The 24,255-nt window shown below is 34.4% G+C and overlaps 2 protein-coding genes across 3 annotated transcripts; both read left to right on the plus strand.

Moving 5' to 3' along the window:
• Positions 1-1,685: 1,685 nt before the first annotated feature.
• Positions 1,686-17,943, plus strand: LOC127882323 (uncharacterized). Of its 2 annotated transcripts, none has more exons than XM_052430888.1 (3): positions 1,686-1,773; positions 3,396-4,207; positions 17,830-17,943. In XM_052430888.1, the coding sequence occupies exons 1-2, from the start codon at positions 1,713-1,715 to the stop codon at positions 4,202-4,204; spliced, it is 870 nt and encodes a 289-aa protein (XP_052286848.1). In that variant the 5' UTR covers positions 1,686-1,712; the 3' UTR covers positions 4,205-4,207; positions 17,830-17,943. The 2 variants fall into 2 exon arrangements, with proteins under 2 accessions (XP_052286848.1, XP_052286847.1); XM_052430887.1 differs by lacking the exon at positions 17,830-17,943 and adding an exon at positions 4,701-4,817.
• On the plus strand, positions 13,561-17,334 carry LOC127831321 (uncharacterized). The gene is made up of 3 exons (XM_052356289.1): positions 13,561-13,611; positions 14,843-14,933; positions 16,508-17,334. The coding sequence occupies exons 1-3, from the start codon at positions 13,561-13,563 to the stop codon at positions 17,332-17,334; spliced, it is 969 nt and encodes a 322-aa protein (XP_052212249.1).
• Positions 17,944-24,255: the final 6,312 nt, after the last annotated feature.

A 24,255-nucleotide genomic window follows, 5' to 3' on the forward strand; every position in this document is an offset into this window, starting at 1 on the left:
TTTAACCGAAAGCCATAACCTTTTTGGGAAGTAAATTTGTAACCGTTTGAAACCATTTCAAAAGTTAAAGTTTTTGTTAACGAAGGCCTCAATACCCTCAATACCCTTTTATTTTTTAAGTTTTTTAGCAATATTTGAAAACATTACACGATTACGGATAACATTGACGATATGTACACTACATCTGAGAAAATCTTATAAATTCTCTATTGTATGCTGACGCATTTTGCATCCTTTTTAACATTGTTGCTACTACAATTGGTGACTTTTCTTACGCATACGCACGTGGAGACTTTCTAAGGCATCAGTTTTCAATCTGTAATGCAGTAAGGTTCACAGGTAGAATTTTAAATCAAAATCTTTAATCATGAAGGAGATATTAAAGTTGGTAAAGTGTCGCCTAAGAACAGTCTCCAAGTTGAAGGTTGGTTGGCGAACAATACATTAATTTAAACTACGACCTGAGGAAACCATTAAAAGCTTCTTTCATCGTCATAGTTTTAAGTTGATGATTAAATGCAAACGCGAACCTTTTTTCCTACTTACATAGAAGACAAATTTGGATGCAATGATTAATGTTTCCATGTTAATTTTCATGACCATGATTAATAGAAAAAATACCACGTGACATAAATGATTGATTACTGCAATTGAATAATTTATTTGTACTGTAATTGAATAATTTATTTGCGGCAACGATCATGCCATATATTGTTTCATTTGTGTTTCAAAACAAACGGTTCAAAGGTGTCCTTTTGATGCTTTGCTAAAATAGCTTTCTTGTAATAATGTTACATGATACTTGTTGGTCTGTTCATATGATGACAAAGAATAAATGGACAATGTGGTCAGACTAACAAAAAACAACTCGAAAAGAAGTACAGAAACCTGGGCACAGCATATGGCATGATACAATATGTGCTTATATTAAATGAGACATGATATCGATAAATCATGTAACAATCGAACTAGTTTTAAGAGTATCGTTATGTACCGAACAATAAAGAAATGTTTCGCTTGCTTTTTTTTTAAGTCAAAAGATCGAACGTCACTTGAAATCGGTGTTTAAAGAGCTATAAACACCACTTATCATATATTCTAGGGTACGCTCCGGACAAGATGACGCTTTAGGATTTGCCTGAAAGTAACGTTAGGAACACATAATTTTAGCGGGATCAATCATGTAATGAAATAAAATGTATCAAATACGGTTGATTTACTTTAGATCCTCTAAATTATTGAGTTTTCAGAAACAAAGAGACAAGTTTCTCAAGAAAAAATAGCTGACAAGTTTTCTTAGTTTTTTAACAGTCCAAGATGAGAGTTGTTACGTCCTAGGGTGTCCTTTTTCGTTTAATTAAATTGTGTGATCCTTGTGTTGTTCTCTTTTCTCAGCAATCTTGCCTGGTTATTGAACCCGGTAAAATATGTGTTTTTTTCTGTGCGTAAATCACGATTTATTAATTTAACATAAATCTTAATTTAAGATTGCATAATTTATACATGTTTCATAAGAAAGTGCGAGTAATTTTGGTTTAATATGAACATGTCAATCGTGATTTAAATTATGCAAATTATACCACACAATTCTCTTTATCATCATCCGACTGGCGTCTCGCCTGCGTAGGTAATGTGGTTGCAAAAAGATGTATATAAGGGTCCAATTCTGCTATGTTTGATAGTTTGTGTCCAGCCGCTAAACAGAACAAAGGATGAAGAACTTAGCGTTGATCGTCGCCATATGCGTTTTCGGCATGCTTGCCGGGGCTAACGGTAAGAAATTTAGTACTGAGAAGATTTATATGTACATACAGATCTTTGTGTATGTTAGGATCCACCTTGTGTTTTGATGTCGGATTGGAACAAATCGATCCACAGACAATATGTGCAAGTGGTAGTTCTTGGTTGTGTTCTATTTGTTTTGCAAGGTTGTTTCGTGTTTTCAATGTCTATAGTTTCGGAATATTATCGACATTTGACCTCGTAGCCTGTTTAATCGACCGACTAATGCCTATAAGGGTACCCGGTTACTTTCTTAAAATGTCTTTAAAGTATTGGTGTATGGTTGTTTATACATACTTTACTTTTTAGAAAATTGATGCGCAGCTCTAGTTTGCTTTCGGTTATTTGTTAATACAATATAAATGTATTCTCTTTGTTTTGCTGTTCGGCCTGAATTGTTATGCGATTATGTTAACGATGATTTTTCCACATATTTGATGTGTGAATTACCTTTGGCCAAGTGTTAGGATTCTTGCTAGTTGAAACCAGTTTATACTCCGATTTCTTGCTAGTTCAAACTCCGATTGCCTTGCCTTAATTTAATTTCCCTTGAGGGTTACCCCAGGTTTATAAATTATGATTTTAGTTATTGGGGGTTTCTTTGCTTCTTCGAGCTCTTGAGTAATATATGTAATCGTCTCGGTATAGGTTGCGTATCTTTTGGACGTTTGGTTACTTGCCATAACTTAAGGGTATCTTGTAGTGATGAAAATGTTTCTCTCCATCTCATGCAACTAGAATCTTTTATTGTTATGTTGGTAAATATTACGATATCAAGTGCGTCCACGCAGTGCATTTGAAGGAAAGAGTTTATACGGTTTAAAGAATGAAAGGATATTCATGTAATTAAAAAAATATACATGTGTATTAAAATGGTTGTGTAGATTTAGAAATTGTTTAAGCAATCCCTGATGTTGCCACGCAAAGCTATATGGACTTCATTAAGCTACAGGTAATTTAAGGACCGTGGTATTTGTTTGACCATGTCATTACCATATTGACTGGCCAATTGACTGATGTCAAATGTTTTAGTCGTTTAATAGAAAAATATAAGCACAATACATAAGAAGCATGTAATGTGAATAGCAAGAATGCTGTAAATGTTATTGTAGGAAAAAGTTGTTTTCAATCCAGCTACTTCGTTTTCTTATTAAATATTCGAACAATATGATGGTTATTAAATATATTAAAAAGGAATTGAGGTTAAACCACGGTAATTCAACTTGTATACATATAACGGTGATAAGTGTAAGATTTCGACTCCCTTAATCTCCAAAGAAATTGCATGAACCACTACAAGGCTGAGGCCCTAGTTTTGTCTTTTTTTGTTTTCTTTGTATGTTCTTTTACATTGTGCGGTATCGGGTTGTCAATTTATCAATGCCATAAGGACACAGAGTTGGTAATTGCCGTTCTATGTTGCGCAGGTGGAGTTTAAGGTTGTTTTCAATAAAAAAAGAAAGATACCGGATATATATTTAACAGTAGTTTTACTTTATTAATAAAATAACTCATGGCCATGAATAAAGAAGTGTGACAGCTCTAAATAAAGGCAATGATACATTTACCTTAAATACAATATCGTATAATGCAGACTTTGATTTATTTTCTAGCTTTTGGCCAAAAATGGCAGCAAAATTGCCGCTGTGCAAAATGGTGCAACAAATACGAAATCACGGTCGGCCCGTGTGGAAAAACTGGCGGCGTTCGATGCTGTAGCCGCGGATTTGGCGGTCTTGGAGGAGGCTACGGCGGCAGCGGATGGGGTGTTGGTCTGGGCGGAGGTCTCGGCGGTGGTTCCGGCCTTGGTGGTGGTTTTGGCGGCGGATGGGGCTGGGGTAAAGGAGGCTGGGGAAACGGCAGATGGGGCAATGGCGGTTGGGGAAATGGTGGTTGGGGCAATGGTGGTTGGGGCCATGGCGTTTGGGGCAATAACGGATGGGGCAATGGTGGATGGGGAAATGGCGGATGGGGTGGTTGGAGCAATCGTCGATGGGGTCATGGAAAGAAGTTTGGAGGTTACGGAAGCGGTGTAGGCGGTGGATTAGGCCTTGGCGAAGGTTGGGGTCTCAGCGGTGGATACGGTGGAAGCGGTGATTTTGATGGATATGGCTCAGACGGTCTGGATGATGGATACCTAGGCGGTGCATACGGTGGAAGCGGTGCATACGGTCTAGCCGGTGGAGTCGGCGGTTTGGGCGGTGGTTCCGGTTGGGGACATGGAGGATGGGGCGGCAAGAAGGTTGGACCCTGGGGAGGCAGTTTGGGCGGCTATGGAGGCAGTTGGGGTGTTGGCGGCGGCTACGGCGCGGGAGTCGGTTTAGGAGTTGGTGGCGGTTTTGGAGGACTTGGCGCCGGTTACGGGTTCGGCGGTGCATACGGTGGTGGCCGCGGCGGATACGGCTACGGCAAGAAGTATTAAACGGTATGTTTTATATTTTATTTTATTTATTTTATCTCCATTGCGTCGAAAGACTCTGGCTTATTTTAACGCTACAAAGTACGTTTCCTGGGTAGAACCGGTACTTTGTGTCTTTTGGTGAGATCTTAAGAGTGATCCCACATCTAGGCTGACACCGTACCCATTTACCACGGTGACTGTTGATTAGTTGATTGTAAAGCCATGGTAACTCTTAGTGACTTAGGCATTGGTAAGCTGTTATGAAAACTTTAAGTCTAACTCGTCAATAAATGGAATTCTAGTTGTGCAGTGGATTTTCATTCGTCTTGTCTTTCTCTTGTGTCACAATAGATTCATGTTATGAGTGGAAAGTGATTTGTATACATGTTATTAAGTATAGCTCGTCCATGTATTGCATTCTAGTTTTGCAGGGTTATTTGTATCGTTTTTCCCATATGCCAGTACTGATTTATTCTGTACATCATCAGTTGTCTAAAGCACGCATTTTACTTTGCAGGATATCTCCTATTTGACCTCGGAATTTCCTGGACACCAAATTATGATGCTCGATAAATTGTATTTGTTTCACACGTGTTAGCGATCTTCGAAGAATATAATCACATTTTGCAATTTACTTGCCTTGTTTTTGTTTTGGTTTTTAAGTACGGCGGTAGTTTGCAAAACACGACAATTACATATAAACTGTTTCAAATATAAATGCACATATTTGAAATAATATGATTCAAGTCATATTTCTATATAGTTATAACTGCCAAAATCAGATCCAAGTGCAATATTGGTTATACGTACTTATTAATGCCACGTGTATACATTGCATTATACTGTTTAGTCATACTTATATTATTCGCATCGTAAAATATAATTTACATTTTATGTCAATCAAATATCTCATAAAATGTCCGAAAAGTTATATTGATGATTCGTGTAAAATCAAATCTTTTTCATTGAGCTGTGTATTCAATATTGAATTAAGAAACGCTTTAAACTTTTACATCATTAAAAACAGCCACGAATATCCTGACAAGTTCTGTGCACAAAATGTATCCATGTGCGTTTCTAAATTTATAACAATACGGATTAAAACATAATCATTATCTCCGTGCGATTATTACATTTAGAAGGTCATAAATGGTTTAACGGCACGTGTTTGGAGTATGACAAACATCAAACAATTCAACGGAAAAAGCATTTTGTTTACCTAAATTGCCGTAATGTTAAGTCCAATTTATCATAAACGCACACTTAATCAATATAACATTTAAAATTTCTGAAAGTACAGTATGTCCAAATAAATTTATAACTCCAATAACCATAATTTACCGATACATACAATGTATGAAATTCTTACAAACATATAATCAAATATAATAATTTATCCCATCATCAGACGTGCATTGTTGAAATAAATCACTGTGGAATAAACTGTCCTCTAGATCTATTTGGGCAGTGCTGAAATAAAGCTGTCACGCGCGGCGGAGAATGGTCATATTACTCGGAATCAACTATAAAGTAATCATTTTTAGTAAAATCGAATCAGATTCAACAAAACAAACAATTTGATACCAAGATGTAATATATTTTTAACAAATAATACAACTCAAAAAGCCAAAAAAACACATTATTTACAAATATTAAGAGCGCGTACTCGTGACGTCATTATTTACACGTCATACGACACAATGCATGTTCTTTCACGCTAAAGCTGCAGTTGTTTAGTGTTTTTTTTCCCATTATTTCTTAAAAATCGGGGACGTAGAGGTATGATAAACAGAAAAACAGGTTAGTTACTGATCTTTTTGTAATGTGTTAGGCTCGGCACGATTAAAATAATGAAACAATGTTTGCTTAAAATAACTTTGGGATTTTCCGTGTACTGTAGTTCGATTTTCCTATGCTATTTTTAAAGAAATAATTTACGACTAAGAAAATTGATGGGATAAATCGAATACTAGGTCGGTGCCGAATAAAGCAAAGTTTATTTTGCTCGGCACGAAAATCTGAACCACTCGCCAAGGCTCGTGGTTCATATTTTCTAAGCCTCGCAAAATAAACTTTGCTTTATTCGGCACCGACCCAGTATTCTCTATTTACCTCATAATTCACATTAAGACATAGAGAATACTATGTTAGTGTGATTGTGTACTTAAGTTTATCCCACGCGTGAAGAAAGGTTTACATGGCGAGGCTTGCCGAGTCTTGTAAGCCTTTCTGAAACGAGTGGGATAAATTTAAGTATACAATCATACTAACATAGTATTCTATTTAGCCTACAATATATTTTTATTTAATTTATTCCTGATGCAATTAAAATAGAAGTCTTAAATTGATAAAATAAAAGCAAAAAAAAAAACATATTCAATTTACTGAATCTAACATTGCGTAGTAATATTAATTGTGATCTTTCCCGTTCACGGAACTCGAAACAGTCCTTAAGAATTCCACGCAAAAGAAGAGAAACGAGACAAAATATTGCTATACTCCTCGATTAAATTTTAATCAGCGTTCTAAATGTAACACACTCAAGTAGAACACAGACGGTTGTGTTCAAACTACAATTCTTGTTTAACCACTGTAAAATACCAAAAACAAACATGGCTGCCATTTTGAAATTTACAAAATGTGTAGACACCTGCGTGAAGCATTTATCCCCGCCGATATTGTTAATTTTAGTCTATAAACAACTCTTCTTATTACACACTTTTAACTTACTTACATACAAAGTAAAATGATCTACTGGTTATTGTTCTACTCACCGAAGTTTTGTAAAAACCATGTTTATTTTCGTAAAGTTTAATTTGCTTCCATGACGAGTTAAAATTCTGAACACATTTCTTCATCGCAATCCATCTTTTCCATTTTAAATCACTGGATGTAAGCAGGCAATTCTTTGTGGATAGACATTCTTTGATCGACTGACAAAGGAACGACTTATTCATCAAAGAAATTACCCTTTTAATTCAAAATCGATTTTCTTCAAAAAGTTAAAGAACAATTCACTGACACTTTTCTTAAATTTAATCCATCAATTGTTCAACAAAACATCGCGTTATTCGAATACATTCGACATTTTAACGAAATCGAAAATGGAGTCTCACCAGTTTCATTCCAGTTTTATATCCCAACACTGTTATTCGCATTCATAATATGATAATAATCCATCGTAAACACACACAATAATCGTTCGATGCTTAAACAATATTTAATGGTTAAAAAACACACTCCAAGTCCGAATTTATGTTGTCCTTAAGGTAGTGCACCTCTAATGGGCACATATCCAAATATAATCTAATTAATTATTTTCTTAATCAGCATCATTTCACTGAACTACATGCAAATTTGTAGGTAGGCTTTCCATGCTTTTTAAAAAAATATACCGATTTTTTCAAAACCACCCCCACGCTCGGCTTTTGTCCAGTTTATTTTCACCCCTGGGGTATATAAAAGTTCCATAATTCATTCAAATTTCCAAATATGGGCATGCAGTTGGTGTGTACAGATGCTGTAAAGGTGTTTAAAGTTTAAACAAGATGAAATAAGTATTCTTTTACAGACATTTATTTTTTACAAATTTTTATCTATGGAAGAGCACCATGAAATGTAAGTGATTTCAGCCAAGTAAAAATTGGGTCGGTTAAAAACAAAGTGTCATAAAATTCAAAATAGTATCATTTAAGTCATATTTTAAACTTAGTTTTTATAGAAACACTATATACAGCAAAAATACCAAGAACTAGACAGATTTACCGTTTACTTTTTGAAATAAAAATAAAAATGCAACATGCATGGTTCGTATTTTCAACAGTAAATCACCCAATTTCGCCATAACGTTGTTTTAATTTTAATAATTGAAAAATGTGCATAAAAATTGCAACATATTTAACAATAAATATAGCTTATATGCCATATTAAATCAAATTACGTTAGAAAATAAATAAAACGCGTCGCAAAAAAGTATACGTCGTCGGCAGGATTCGAACCTGCGCGGGAATATCCCAAAAGATTTCTAGTCTATCGCCTTAACCACTAGGCTACGGCACCTAATAGTAGGCTCTTCAACCTTTGAAGAAATCGCGGGAAATCATTAGAGGTGCACTACCTTAAATCCAAAGCGTCTAGCTAGTTTCGTCATTTAAATTACGTCACACGAGATACGTCATAAATTGCGTAATCAATTGAAATAAAATAAAAGTACGGAAAGCTGGTTCTTCATAAATTTTAGTGAAGAACCAAAATAGTATTATAGTATGACTCAAAACCTGGTTCCATCTATAATTAAGTATAAAAGTTAGATATATATTAAAGACGTTAATACACGGCTGAGCCGGGCCGGACAGTGATAATCGGCCCCAGGTCGCAAACCAGGGTTATGCTCCCTGCGGGCCGATTATCACTGCTCGGCCCATCTCAGCCGTGTATAATCCTCTAAATAATCCATCGTTAACACACACACTCGTTAACTCGTTAAACGACTTCGTACCCAATGACCTGAATGACGCAATCAGGGGTGAAAGGCCAAAGAAAGTAGTCCCTATGTACATGTTCTAAAATAACCGTGGAGAAAACCTCATCTAAAAATAACCGTGGAGAAAACCTTATCTTTTCTTTATGAGTCGTATTTGTTCTATAAAATCATTTAGCTGTATGATAAAATAGAAAATACAGCAACTTCCGTATGTCGCAGTATGATAATGTAGTAAGTGTGCTAACAAGACTTTCGAAGTTCACAAACCGGCATGGACAGCAGCAGAAGCAATATGTTGTCTCCATCAATTATAATATAGTGTTTCAAATCATTGGTACATTTTATATTGTATATGTACATGTTTGCAATTTCAAAATAATTTTTTTTATATACTGTTGTAACACTTTGTATCAATAATTAAATAAATACGTTTATTACTTACAATCTTACAATGCATTTAAAATATAAGCATGCAAATTCTAAGGTTCGAATGGTGCAGCGGTAGCGATATGTATTCTAGATGACCAAGGGTCGAATCACTGGAAATTCCTTTTTTTTTTTTTTTTTGGCTTGCAAATGTCAAATATAGAACTTTTCACAAATGTGTAAAATTTGTAAATTAATACATTGTGTACGTTTGTTTTACAAACATATTATATGAAGTCGATTCAACATGACCATGATTAATGCTTGGTTCATCGCTTTGGATAGGTAAATACACAAAACGTGCATATCAAATAATTATGTCGGCAACATTTATCACAAACACGGACGTGTCACTACACATACACTAAGTAGCATTAATTGTGTTGTAGTGCGTACAAATATTAAATAAAGATAGCGAAAAAGGCAAACGCGTGCTTTCTGTTTTAATCAAACGGCCATACTGCTATGATGATGTATTTCTGTGCGAATCGCACTTCACTACTTAGTTTTCACAACACCAATACAGTATACAACACTACAGCGTTGTAATGCGAATTTAACACCAAAGTAGGACATACATTGGTATTTAAATACTCGGTTGTATAATATTAACAAGAGCAACATAATGTCCCTTTACTGTGCACGATAAAATGAATTACATATACACGTAAGAGTAAAATCATGAAGCTCCAAAATCATGATCATAATCAGAGTATGTACAGCATTTTATTAAATGCACGTGGTCTGCTTGTACAACACAAGGCAATAGATAGAGCAACACAGTAAATATAAATATTATTAAAAATTGGGTCAACACAAAGCATCGCGTTTAATCTGGTTGAAAGGCTCGAAGAACTCTAAAAACATGATACATATTGTACATATTTATCATAACGTTGTTCATAGCAATCCCGTGCAATATATAAAACTGAACAGAATCAGTCCAATTAACCATTTGATACTCTATATAGAAAAAAAGAAGTTTGGCATTTGCTTTCGAAATCACGATGAAAATAATACGAGTCTTGCCAGGCGCACGTCACTCTATTTAAATCAACAGATGTCTTAAATATTAATTAGTAATCAATGGTAACAGGAAAGTTCGAGAGCGAATAGGGTTCGATATTTATACTTGATTAGGAAACAGACTGTCGATCCGACCACAAGACCGATGGAATATTGGTTTTCTTTTCAGCCAATCCTTCTTACTTTGTTGTGGACTTGAATTTCAAACTTAGACAACTGATATTTAAGCATGTGAAATGTATGCATCTAATTTTTAATAATAATATTTAGTTAAAATTAAGCCCAATCAGATTGTTTGGGACTATGCTGTGCTAGCGAAATTAAACCTAATAGTATGCGTGTATTGCGAATTATTCGGTAATTTCACCCTACATTGTAATAGTTAACAATAGCATGTCTTTATTCTGACAATTAAAAACTAAGTGACAACCCAAATATGCTCAGTGGAAGAAGTACACTTTTGTCTGAATTTAGGAATTTGTGCAATTGTATTCAATGTCGAATCATTAGGAGAAGGGCCCCATTTTCTATTTAATTTCATTAAAATATGTGTATTTCGAAAAACAGTAAGACAATAATTTAATGAGTTATCTTGTTAAAATTATAACACCATTATATATTTTGTAAAATGTGGTTCAAGTGTATAATCTATTACATAAATAGGCAACGACATGTTTTATGTTAACCTTTTATTATTGTTTATCATTGTATTTCTGTTTCAATAATTACAAGATATATATTCGAACAAGATGTGAAAATGTATTGAATCAGTCAGGCGAATTCGTGTATTCAATTATTTAATAATGTATATGTAAATGATTTTCCATTAATCTAAATTTACACAATCGTTGTTTCGACAACATACAGAAGCCAGTCAGTGGTTTTGATTTGTAAAAATAAACGAAATATTTGTGATAACTAACATAAATATGTTTTACCAATGGCATACTGGTATACCGATAAATCAAGCTCTTATGAAAAAAAACACGTACTATTTCAACAATAACAAACACCCAAACATAGTTTTTCTCATATTTTTATAGATAAATCTCAAATAAGGCTAAACTTCACGAAAAAAACCCACTAATATCTCGGTGTAAAAATGATAACAATGCTATTTTAAATAAAAGACAGTCTGTTGCCCAATCAATATAAAGAAGTGAAACTCCAGCTGCTGGAGCAGTATTGAATTTTTATTAAAAACAATTAGTTGGTCCTTTATTTAAGGCAAGTGACCGATTGCCCAAACAGTACAAACAAGGTTTCTTAAAAAATAATAAAAACACAATACCGCTACCAGCCTCTGAAGGCTGAAAATATAACAACATCGAAGATATGTACGGGGATACACGCTACTGCATCCACGCAGCACACATCAAACTGTTGTGCAATGCAATATAAAGAAGTGAAACTCCAGCTGCTGGAGCAGTATTGAATTTTTATTAAAAACAATTAGTTGATCCTTTATTTAAGGCAAGTGACCGATTGCCCAAACAGTACAAACAAGGTTTCTTAAAAAATAATAAAAACACAATACCGCTACCAGCCTCTGAAGGCTGAAAATATAACAACATCGAAGATATGTACGGGGATACACGCTACTGCATCCACGCAGCACACATCAAACTGTTGTGCAATGCAATATAAAGAAGTGAAACAGTATAATTCGAACTCTATTCGCTCTCGAACTTCCCTGTTACTATTGATTACTATTTACTATTTAAGACACCTGTTGATAAAACATGAATCAACTGTTTGCGCATTTTTCAAATTTATGACAATACATGTCACTTTGATTTTCTATATGATTTCATAGATAAGTTTCCTAGCAGCCTCTCTGACCTAAGAATTAATGTAATTCAAGTAAAACACTGACTCCAGAGGTGGCCTAAATGTTTTTAATATTAACAATCATTGAATACGTGTTGGATGGCAACATAATGATCTAAAAGGCTGACGTTTTGTTTATTATGAACTTATTCCATTTCGTTGTCACACGGTATGGGAATGAGAATTAATTGACAAAAAGCAGTTCAAACATTTGAATATAACATTAGCTCTAATGAAGAATACTAAGGTTTGCTTTTGACAACGTTTTGGTTTTTAAGAAATACATTTGATATTGTTTATGAGCGTGAACACTTTTTGTACGAATATTGTGTAAGCTATTGGTAGCATAAAGGAATGTGTTTTTTTTAATACATAAGTAATTAATGACAAATGATCGAAAAATAATATTTGGGATTTAAGAAAGCATTAGTATGTTTGTTTTTATATATAATTCTGAAAATTCTATTTTGCATGATTTTTATTGGCAACATGGGGTTACGAACTTTCAAAAAATATTATTGGTTTTAACCCAAAACGGCTACTTTGATTAGACTTGATCAGATGCACAAATTGTCCAGAACATTTATAATTGTATTGTTAATTCTTGAAAATGTATCTCGTCTTTAAACTAGAAATACCACTTTTGATCAGAAAATTCATACATTATGATGTTTACATTGTTGTTGTTGTTAATTTTAATTTCATTAATCATATAGACTATTTTCCTTTTCATTCAGCCACACGTTATTCTCAGCCACTTACAAGTCATATTGGCCTTTTTTACTGAAAGAAATACACCTTGAGACATTAAATTAAACATTTTATTTCTTAACAACAAATAAAGGCAAATAAATTTAGGTATTATGTGCATCTTTAATAACAAAACCATTCTAAGCAGGCACTCTAGCAACCCTCATTTGTTCATATCTTCCTATTCTAAGCAGGCACTCTAGCAACCCTCATTTGTTCATATCTTCCATTCTAAGCAGGCACTCTAGCAACCCTCATTTGTTCATATCTTCTTATTAATATGTTATATGTCATCATTTATCGGAAAACTTGTCATGTTTGTAATAAATGCTAAATAAATCAATGAAGTGATATTGTTATTGACTAATAAAACCAACATATTGATTAAAAAGCAATTTTTTTTTAAATATTGGCATTATATATTTCATGCGTAATCGTTGCATATATTTTTTTTCTATGCATTAAAATGACATTTTTTACCCAAAAATGTATGTGAAGTTTCTTAAAAAAAGTGATTAAAGTTTTATCAGAAATGAGATATAATATCAAAAATAAGTGGATTATCGAATTATAGGAATTGATGAAACTATCGGATAGATGGATACAATGATTTTTTTTTTAAATATTGAAAGTAGTCATGTTGAGCATTGAGGTGTATTTTTAAGCAGTTATAGACAGTGTTCCTCCCAAAATCAAGGAGGTTTTACTTTTAAATCATTTGTGTATTGGTATACAACAATTTCGGGGTAGAATATTTGAGGTTAACATACGTATATTAACGAAAACTTGTCTGCTGAAAGTTTCGAGTGGTTACGATCGTCGGTTTCCGATACACAATATGTCACGGTTTCCGCAAAACACGATGGTTGCGCCAACAGATTTTGGTGTAACTGACTATTACTGGTTGATAAATGTATGATTTTGATTCTCATTTGATAAATTGATGATTTCAAGGCTGATAAACTTGAAATATGTAAGCTATTCTATCTTTTGGCATATGTCTGTCAATACATCTGTACGATTGGTAATTTCCGTACCCACTCTTAAAATTGTTGCAGACACTAGTGTTAATCAAAGTTCGTATGTTTTCCACAAATAATCTACCACTGTCTTGTTCAATACGAATAAATTAATAATTTACAAGTAATATTTCGCTGATTTTAGCCAGGAACACTGTTTATAATTGCGAAAAAAATGTAAGTGTTCATGTGTCGTATGAATAGATATCGTTGCGGGAAATTAAAATGGAAAAACAACGAGCATTTTGTATTTACAAACATCTATTTTACCAGACCACATCTGGCGTTGAAATTTCGGCAATTGCCATAAGGAATACTGATTTTTAATTGATTAAGTTTATTTTACAAAATATCGTACGAAATTTTTGTTGATTTTGAGTAGTAATGTTACTTTAAATGTTCTGAAAGACTAATGTCTAGACTTTCTTAATTGGATGGTTTTAGACTGTTTAATCCAATCTGAAAACGGATTTTAAACGTTAACTAGACCAATGTAAATCGAGATCATAAAGTACGACTTTTTGTTTACAGCCGATTTGTGACGCCACGAATCGCCTGTCATGTTGGTGCATGCTACTATTCGGGATTTGTAGGAACGGTGGATTTGCTCACGATCTTCTCAATAATCGATTATTCAGAAACAACGCGATCAAAATAAACACATCGCTGCATTACAATTTCAACGAATGTTTTTTAGTTTCATAAGAAATATGCCAAAATGTGTCATAAGTTTTAAGACAATCCATGATGAAGGTCGTTACGTCCTACTCTGTCCTAATCGTCGCACTGGATCGTCTAATTTAAGAAAATTACAATTAAACACGCTCATAAAAATCAAAAATATTGTATAATCATTATGTTGTTCTTTTTTTCTCAGAAATCTCGCAAGATAATTTAACCCGGCAAACTTAATATAAATCTTAATTATATATTGCATCATGTTTATATGTCTCTTAACAAAGTGCGTGTAATTGTGGTTTAAAATAAACATGTCGAACGTGATTTAAACTATGCAAATTTCACCACACAATTATCTTGATCATCATCCGACTTGCGTCTCGCCTGCGAAGGTGATGTGGTTGCAAAAAGGTGTATATAAGGGTTCAATTCTGCTATGTTTGACAGTTTGTGTCCAGCCGCTCAACAGAACACAGGATGAAGAACTTAGCATTGATCGTCGCCCTATGCGTCTTCGGCATGCTTGCCGGGGCTAACGGTAAGAAATTAAGTACTTGAGTAGATTTATATGTTTATACAGGTATTTTTGTATATAAGGATCCACGTTGTGTTTTTGCTGTCGGATTGGAACAAATCGATCCACAGACAGTATGTGCAAGTGGTAATTCTTGGTTGTGTTCTATTTGTTTTTCAATGTTGTTTCGTGTTTTCAATTTCTATAGTTTCGGAATATTATCGACATAGGACCTCGTAGCCTTTATAATCGACCTATTGATGCCTATAAGACCTCCTCTAAAGAAGCGGTAATTTTCTTAAAATTTATTTAGATCAGTTCAGATTTTAGTATTGGTGTATCGTTGTTTATACATAATTTACTTTTTAGGAAATCTATGCGCAGCTCTAGTTTGGTTTGCGCTTAATGTTAATACACTATAAATGTATCATGTCTGTTTTGCTGTTCGGTTTTAATTGTGATGCAATTATGTTAACGTTTATTTTTCACTAATTTGATGTGTGAATTAAATTGGTTCAAGTGTATTGTTTTGCCTTGATTCGTCCTTGTCGGTTACCCCAGGTTCATAAATTATTATTTAAGGTATTGGGTTTTATTTGTGTTTTCGAGCTCTTTAGTAATATATTTAATTGTCTCGGTATAGGATGCGTATGTTGTGGACGTTAAGTTACTTGCCATATCTAAAACAAGTCTCGTAGTATTGATAAGTTTTCTCTCCAGATCTTTTATATTTGTAAATAAAATGTTACATATCAAGCGCTTCCGTGCATTGAATTGTAAGGAAAGAGTATACACGAATAATGAACGTGCATTGAATTGTAAGGAAAGAATATACACGGATAATGAACGCGCATTGAATTGTAAGGAAAAAGTATACACGAATAATGAACGCAAGAGTAATCATGCCCTTTTAGTACTGATCAATATGGTTGTGATGTAGATTTAGATATTCGCTTATGTTGCCACGCAAAGCTTTATAGACTACATTTACCAACTTTAAGGACCGTGATTTTTGCTTGAAAATCACATTACCTGATTTCATGGCCAATTGACCGATGTCTATGTTTAGTCGTGTTATAGGAAATGAAAATAAAAGAACTACATATAAGAAACATGCTATGTTAATAGCAAGAATGCTGTAATATTCATTGTTGGCAAATGTTATTATCCGATCTGCTACTCCGATTTATGTAAAACATATAAGAAATATGATGGTTATTAAGTATTTTAAAAACGACTTGAGTTTTAACCACTGTCATTAAACTAATTTACATATAACAAAGGTACGGGTAAAACTCGACTCCCTTAATCTCCAAAGAAATTGCATGGGCCACTTCAAGGGTAGAGCCCTAGCTTTGTCATTTTTTGTTTTCATATATAATGTGCTTTTGCATAGTGCGGTGTCGTTTTAACAATAATTTGTAATTGCAGTTCTATGTCGTTGCCCAGGTGAAGTTTGAGGTTGTTTAAATAACAATTAAAAAGATAGCGGATCTATATTTAACAGTATAAAGACGTGTTTAAGCCCTAAATTTAGACAATGATATATTTACGATAAATACAATATCGTTCGAAGTATGTTTTTTTTTCTTATCTAGCTTTCAATTGGAAAGGGCAGCAAACTTGCCGCTGTGCAAAATGGTGCAACAAATACGAAATCACGGTCGGCCCGTGTGGAAAAACAGGCGGTGTTCGATGCTGTAGCCGCGGATTTGGCGGTCTCAGAGTAGGCTACGGCGGCAGCAGCGGCTTGGGGTTGACTCTGGGCGGAGGTCTTGGCAGTGGTTCCGGCCTTGGTAGTGATTTGGGCGGCGGATGGGGCTGGGGTAACGGGGGCTGGGAAAACGGTAGATGGGGCAATGGCGGATGGGGAAATAGCGGATGGGGAAATGGCGGATGGGGCAATGGCGGATGGGGCAATGGCGGATGGGGTGGTTGGGGTAATCGTGGATGGGGTCATGGCAAGAAGTTTGGAGGATACGGAGGCGGTGTTGGCGGCGGATTAGGCCTTGGCGGTGGTTGGGGTCTCAGCGGTGGATACGGTCTAAGCGGTGATTTTGATGGATACGGCTCAGACGGTCTGGATGATGGATACTTAGGCGGTGCTTACGGTGGAAGCGGTGCATACGGTCTAGCCGATAGAGTCGGTGGATACAGTGTTGGTGGTGGTTATGGTTTGGCTGGTGGATACGGCGGTTTGGGCGGCGGTTCCGGTTGGGGACACGGAGGATTGCGCGGCAAGAAGGTTGGACCCTGGGGAGGCAGTTTGGGCGGCTATGGAGGCAATTGGGGTGTTGGCGGTGGCTACAGCGCGGGAGCCGCTTTAGGAGTTGCTGGCGGTTTTGGAGAACTTGGTGCCGGTTACGGGTTCGGCGGTGCATTCGGTGGCGGCCGCGGCGGGTACGGCTACGGCAAGAAGTATTAAACGGTAGGTTATACATTTTAGTTAAGCATATTTATTTAAGCTCGATTGCGTCGAAAGCCTCTGGATTATTTCAACGCTCTATAGTACGTTTGATGGGTGGAACCGGTACTTTATGTCTTTTTGGGAGATCTTAACACCATGGGTGACACCATATCTAGTTACCACGGCGACCGTTGATTAGTTAATTTTAAAGCCATAGTGACTCATAGTGACTTAGACATTTAAAAGCATTAATGAAAACCTAAGTATAACTCGTCAATACATGGAGTGCTATTTGTGCAGGGGACATTCTTTAATTTTATTTTCTCTTGTGCAAGTATTGATTCATGTTATGAATGGAAAGTGATTTGTATACATCAAATAAAACCTTTAGTATAGCTCGTCTATGAATTGTAATTTACTTGTGCGGGGTTATTTATATCGTTATTCCCATATGCCAGTTTTGATTTATTCTATACGTTATCAGTTTTCTAAAAGACGCATTTTACTTTGCAGGATATCTCCCATGTGACCTAGGAACTTCCTGGACACCAATTATGACGCTCGACAAATTGTATATATTTCACATATGTTAGCGATATTCGAATGTAGTCACATTTTGCAAACTAATTACATTGTTGTTGTTTTTCTTAGTACGGCGGTAGTTTCAAAAATACGACATTTACGTTTTTAATCTTTCAAATATAAATGCACATATGTAAAATATAATGATTCAAGTCATATTTCCATCTAGTTATAACTGCCAAAAGCATTGTCCGATCGACAACGAGTAGGTCACGCGAGTTGTGTATCGTGTTATTTCTTAAAATTTGACCCAGAATTTGCAAGATATGTACATTTCCAGACAGGAAATTCATTTCTGTGTTAAATAAACCAAGTTCGTTTAAATCGCTGCACAATTGATGAAGTTATGGCAGTTCAAAGCGATGCACCCCGTTTTCGGGTGAATTTGAGTTAAATATTATATATATTTTATAGTGAAAATATTTTTTTTCAGAAAAGTAGATTTTTCGTTATAATTTGATTATTTATCATTCAAATATGATGTTTCCACTAATTAATATCATAGCCACACGGTAACCACCTGTGATTAAATACAGCAACGAATAGCCTGCCACGTTCTTTGTGCAAAATGTATCATAGTGCGCTTCCAAATTTATAACAATACGGATGAAAACAAAAACATTCTCTCCGTGCGATTATTACATAACGAAGGTCTTATATGGTTAAATGGCACGTGTTTGGAATATGACAAACATCAAACAATAGAACCGCAAAAAAACCGTTATTGACTTATAGTGCCTTCATGTTAATTCCAATATAGCATATACACACACTTAAGCAATATAACATTTCTATTTCCGAAAGTAACGTATGCCCAAATTCATGAATAGCTCGAATAACCATAATTTACCGATAAATACAATGCATGAAATTCTTACAAACATAAAACAAAATATAAAAAAATTCTCATAAGATACATTAAGACAATAAAAAATGCAGCAACTTCCGTATGCTTACAGCACTCGTGAAGTTCACAAACCGGCCTGATCAGCAGCGGTAACGATATGTATTTTTATTTTTCTTCTAGATAACCCGGAGTCGAATCACTGGAAATCCTTCTTTTTTCATTTGTTTGACTTCCAAAGGTCGTATTTAAAACTGTTCAAACATGTGTAATATTTATAGGTCAATACATTTTTTGACGTTTGTTATGCGAACATATTATCAAGTCGATTCAACATTACAATGAGTAATTCTTGGTTTACCGCTTTGGATTGGTAAATTCTCAAAACGTGCATGCCAAATACACATATCGGCCACTAACACGAAAGTGTCACTACACATACACTAAATAGCATTGTTATTCCAATTTAACACCAAAGACATACATAAAGTATTTAATTACTCAGTTGTTAAATAATAACAAGAGCATCATAATGCCACTTTACTGTGCACATGAAATAAAATTTCATGTACGCACACAATTATGAAGCTCCAAAAACATGGTCATGATCAGAATATTTTTCAGTATTTTATTAAATGCATGTGGTCTACTTTAAAGGGGCCTTTTCACAGATTTTGGCATATTTTGAAGTTTGTCATTTAAATGCTTTATATTGATAAATGTAAACATTGGATCTTAAAAGCTCCAGTAAAAAAATCAAGAATAAAATTAAAAAAAGGAAAAAAAATGCCGGTACCATGGCTCGAACCAGTGACCCCCGGAGTCCTGGAGTTAGTCTGAAGTAAAAACGCATTAGCCCTCTCGGCTATTCCGCCGAGTATACACAGTTGAAGTATTTCATACCTTATATAAGCAGTCTTCGTAGTTTCGTCAATTTAAACGACAACAACAGAACTCTCCAAATTATTCAATCGTTTCGCGTTTCAACGCTTTATAATTTTTAGGTTTTCAAATCGTAAAAAGATACATATAATGACTATATTGGACTATGGTAAATGTTCAGTAATACTGTTTCCTCACAAATATTATAATTTAAACGAAAATTTGCGAATCTGAAACAACTTTTTTCAATTTTGTCAATTTATCAAACCGTGAAAAGATCCCTTTAAATAAAAGGCAATACATACAGCAGGCGAGGAAACATAAATTAAATTAGAACATGTATCAACACAAAGAGCCGCGTTTACTCTTGTTGAAAGGCGCGAATAACTAGAGAAACATGATTTATATTGTGAACATGTATCATAACGTCGTTCAAAACAATCCCCCAATATATCAATATATAAAAATGCAAAGAAACAGTGCATTTAACCATAAGATACTTTACTTTACTTCGAATACAAAAAGAAGTTTCGCATTTGCTTTCTAAATCACGCAGAAATCTTGCCAGACGAACGTCGCTCTATTTAGACCAACACTAGTCTTAAATATTATTTCGAAATCAATAGTTACAGGAAAGTTCGAGAGAGAATATGGTTAAATATAAGACCTGATTGGGCGACAGAATGTCGATCCGACAATAAGACCGATTGGAAATAGTAAAGTCTGCAGCCATTCCTTCTTACTTGTCGTAGACCTCAGCTTGAAACATAAGCAATTTATATGTGAGCATGTGGAATGTGTGCATATAACGGTTTAATAATAATATTCAGTTAAAATAATGTCCTTTCATAGTTTAGAGACTATGCTGTGATGCGGAAATTAACACAAATTTACATTCTGCGTGTATGGCGAAATATTCGGACATTTCACCCCGTATTGCCAACAAGTGCCGCATGACTTTTTTTAGCATGACTTGTTTTATCAAAATTGATATTTTTTACATTTAATTATATAACAATATGTTGTTTTCTGACAATTCAAAAGATAATAACTTTTAAAATGTTTCTAAGTGAAAACCCAAGTATCCGTAGTGTAAGAAGTGTTATTTGCCTAAATTTTTCATTTGTGTACGTGTATTAAATATCGAAACATAAGAAAAACGGCACAGTTTTTACATTCAATTTCATTGAAATATTTTTTATTCGAATCGCAGTAAACAAAATGAGCTTATGTGCTATATTTTTAAACATACAATACTATTATATTATTTGTAAATTGTAGTTACATAATTAGGTAACTACATGATATATCGTATCCTTTTACTATTATGCATACTTGTTTTTTGCTTTTTCAATCATTACAATTTGTATTCGGACAAGTAGTAAAACTGTTTTTAATCAATCTGGCAAATGTATGTGTTCTATAATAAAATACTATATTAAGTAAATGTCTTTTCCATAAATCTGAATTTACGCAATCGTTTTTATTATTTAAGATAGGGAAGCCATTAAGCGGTTTTGATTTATAAATAATCGAAACATTTGAAATAACTAACATAAATATGTTTTACCAATGGTATAGTGGCATACATATACATCAAGCTTTTGTGAAATATAAAAAGCATGTTCGTTTTTAATAATAAAAAACACCGAAAAATTTGGTGTTCGCATATTTATAAGTACCTCTCAAATAAGGCGAAACTTCAGAAAAACCCAAATATTTCTCGATGAAAAAAGATACCAACGGTAGTTTACATAAAAAACGGTCGATTTTTTATTTGATTATAAATGGGTTAGCTTTTTTGTAACAGCAAAATAATTTAACAAAAATCCAAAATATTTTCTATTCTAGAAAATGCAAAATGCGATATGACTTACCGAACGTTACAATTATGAAAATTAGCCCCTTTGTATTTGATAGTGTCACAACTATATATTATAATTATCCATCTAATGGTTCCTCAATATTTGTTTGGATGGACTTACAGAGGGCCGGAGGCCATATAGCGATAATAATGAATCTACAGACCTATTCTCTCTCAATATTTTGTCTCAATCTAATTGCACGTTTCACATCAGATTATCGGCTTCTTAGTACTACGTCATCAACAGGGTTGGGGATGAGTGTTATAACAAATGACGCATGCTTTTAATTAATGATGATAAAGGAGAGGAGTATGATAAAGATTATGCTGCTGCTGATGATGATGATGATATTTGATGATGATAATGATGATGATGATGATGATGATGATGATGATGATGATGATGATGATGATGATGATGATGATGATGATGATGATGATGATGATGATGATGATGACGATGATAATGATGATGATTATAATGATGATGATATTTGATGATGATGATGATGATGTCGTATTTATTAATTGAATCTTGTTGACACATGGTCAGAATGTTTTGGTTGTCAAACTGTAGGCATTTTTTACAATGTTTAAAGTTAAACTTAGAATGGATTTTAATGGCCATCCTGATCCACTTGTTTATACTTTTTTAGTGGCTGTAGAATATATTTATATTGATATATTTTAACCAATAACAAAATTAAAAGTGGCACGCATGTATGTCTTTTTTCACAATGGTTTAAAAACGTTAGCGGCATATTATTTGAATAGGTCTCATGAAATAGATAAACTCATTCTAACGAAAATCTATAAATTTTCATATCTCGAATATTACTAGAGGGATGTCTAATACATTTTGAAATATGAAGGAATGGGAACTGTTTTAATATTTGCTATATTTTTATGTTAATTTATATTTAGAGTAAATTGTTACTTTCATTTCTAACCGGCAGTTGAGATGACTGTTCAGCATCTTACTGAGTATTACTGTGTCCATTCTTATCAGAGTTTGACATCATGTCATGGCGTTCATATTTCAATATCTTTCTCTTTTGTCTTGAAACATCTTTCTCGTGGGAAGCCAGCGTTTTATCCACATGTTTCGGCTGCGTCGCTTTCGCCATCTGATAGCAGATTAAATCGTAGGATTGATAGTTTCTTTACGTTGAATGGATATGGGAAACGTTATTCATATTATTCAACTTAATATGTGATTTTGCATATGTCTGGTACTTGTACATCTGGTGCAGATATAGAGAATAATAGGTTAGTGTTGATTACAGATCAGGTTTATCATGCGAGGCTTAGAAAACAAAAGGCACGAGCCTTGGCGTACCTATAATCAACACTTACCTATTATTCTATTTATCCCACTTTTTATTCAGTAAACTTTTTCTATTTAAACAAAATTAGTTTTCATAAATGTTTGTCGTACTTTGATAATGACTGTAGTGTAACCAAGATCAGTGTATTACTCAGCGTTCCAAAAATAACCGCTGATCAAATTATCATTTTTTAATCAGAATATCGTTCTATAACAAAGAGTCGAGCGTTGTTAATTACACTTTTAATCATATTGAATTGCAAATCTTAAAGTTGTATAATATCAATATGACATTAAGTTGTTATATACAAGGAACTACATTTGTTTACAACGTGACGAAATAACAAAGATTACTTGGATTTAAGCTAATTATATACATTAGCATGTTGAATGTGGAAAGTAGCACCAAAGAATTGTGAGGCAAAGTTGTTCGAACTAGAGAAAGACATTTGCTGGTGAAGTGACTGGGTGGGGCGGACATCAAGATCAGCTTGTTGAAGTTGTTCGACGGTAGACGGTGGTTGTCTAGGCTGCATTTCGGCCATAGTTTCGGTGCATGAAGGTTAACAAGAGAAAGCTGTTGGATTGTTACATTTACTGGACTGAGCAAGAACACTTTTTGCTGCTGTTCAACAGATATGTTGGAATAATTGGTTATGGACTGGAAATTTGTGTGCCCTGTTATGGCCATGGTTTCAGTGGGTGGAATGTTTGCATTTCGAAGTTTTTGGACCAGGAATTTGCGAACTGAGTGGTTCGTTATTCTCTTGTGCTTGGGAAAGCCGGCGTCTTTTGCCATGGCCTTCAGCATCTGACCTAGCTTGTTGACACCCAATTGTTGACGCAAGAACCACTGGGATGCTGTGTCAATTGTGCGTATTGCCATGTAGAAAGCGTGCTAACTTGAAGAAAAATCAGATGGACGCATATCCGAGTACAGCTTGTAAATTAACACAGGATATCTGGTCCAGACGATTGTTTTCTACGGTCAAAGGAGAGCAACTCGAATTGACTTCTTCAAAGGGGAGCAACAACAACAGAACCTATTTGCAACATAGTGTTAAATTTACCATTTACTAGCGGTTTTAATGACAATAAATGACAACAAACACGTTTTTCTCTTTACTTTTCTTTGTTTTGAGGTCATTAAGATTTACAAACATTTGAGATTGTTTTTATTATTGATGCACTTGGCAAATACAGGTGACGAGGTGCGTGGGAAAAAGTAGTCCCGGTTCGGCAGTTGATGACGTCATTTCGTGCCGTTGATTATAGCCTAGCCGTTGATTATAGAAAACATTTAATAAACACGGCTTTAATCAACCGAATTCGCTGTAAAAGTGAGATAAAATGTATTTTTGTTGAAACTGAATCTTTTCTTATTTTGCTCCGAACAATCACTTGCAAATGTCTAAGCGTTTGTAGAATTGTGTGAAGTTA

This window comes from Dreissena polymorpha, chromosome 5, assembly GCF_020536995.1.
Source record: "Dreissena polymorpha isolate Duluth1 chromosome 5, UMN_Dpol_1.0, whole genome shotgun sequence".
NCBI classification, from domain to species: Eukaryota; Metazoa; Mollusca; class Bivalvia; order Myida; family Dreissenidae; genus Dreissena; species Dreissena polymorpha.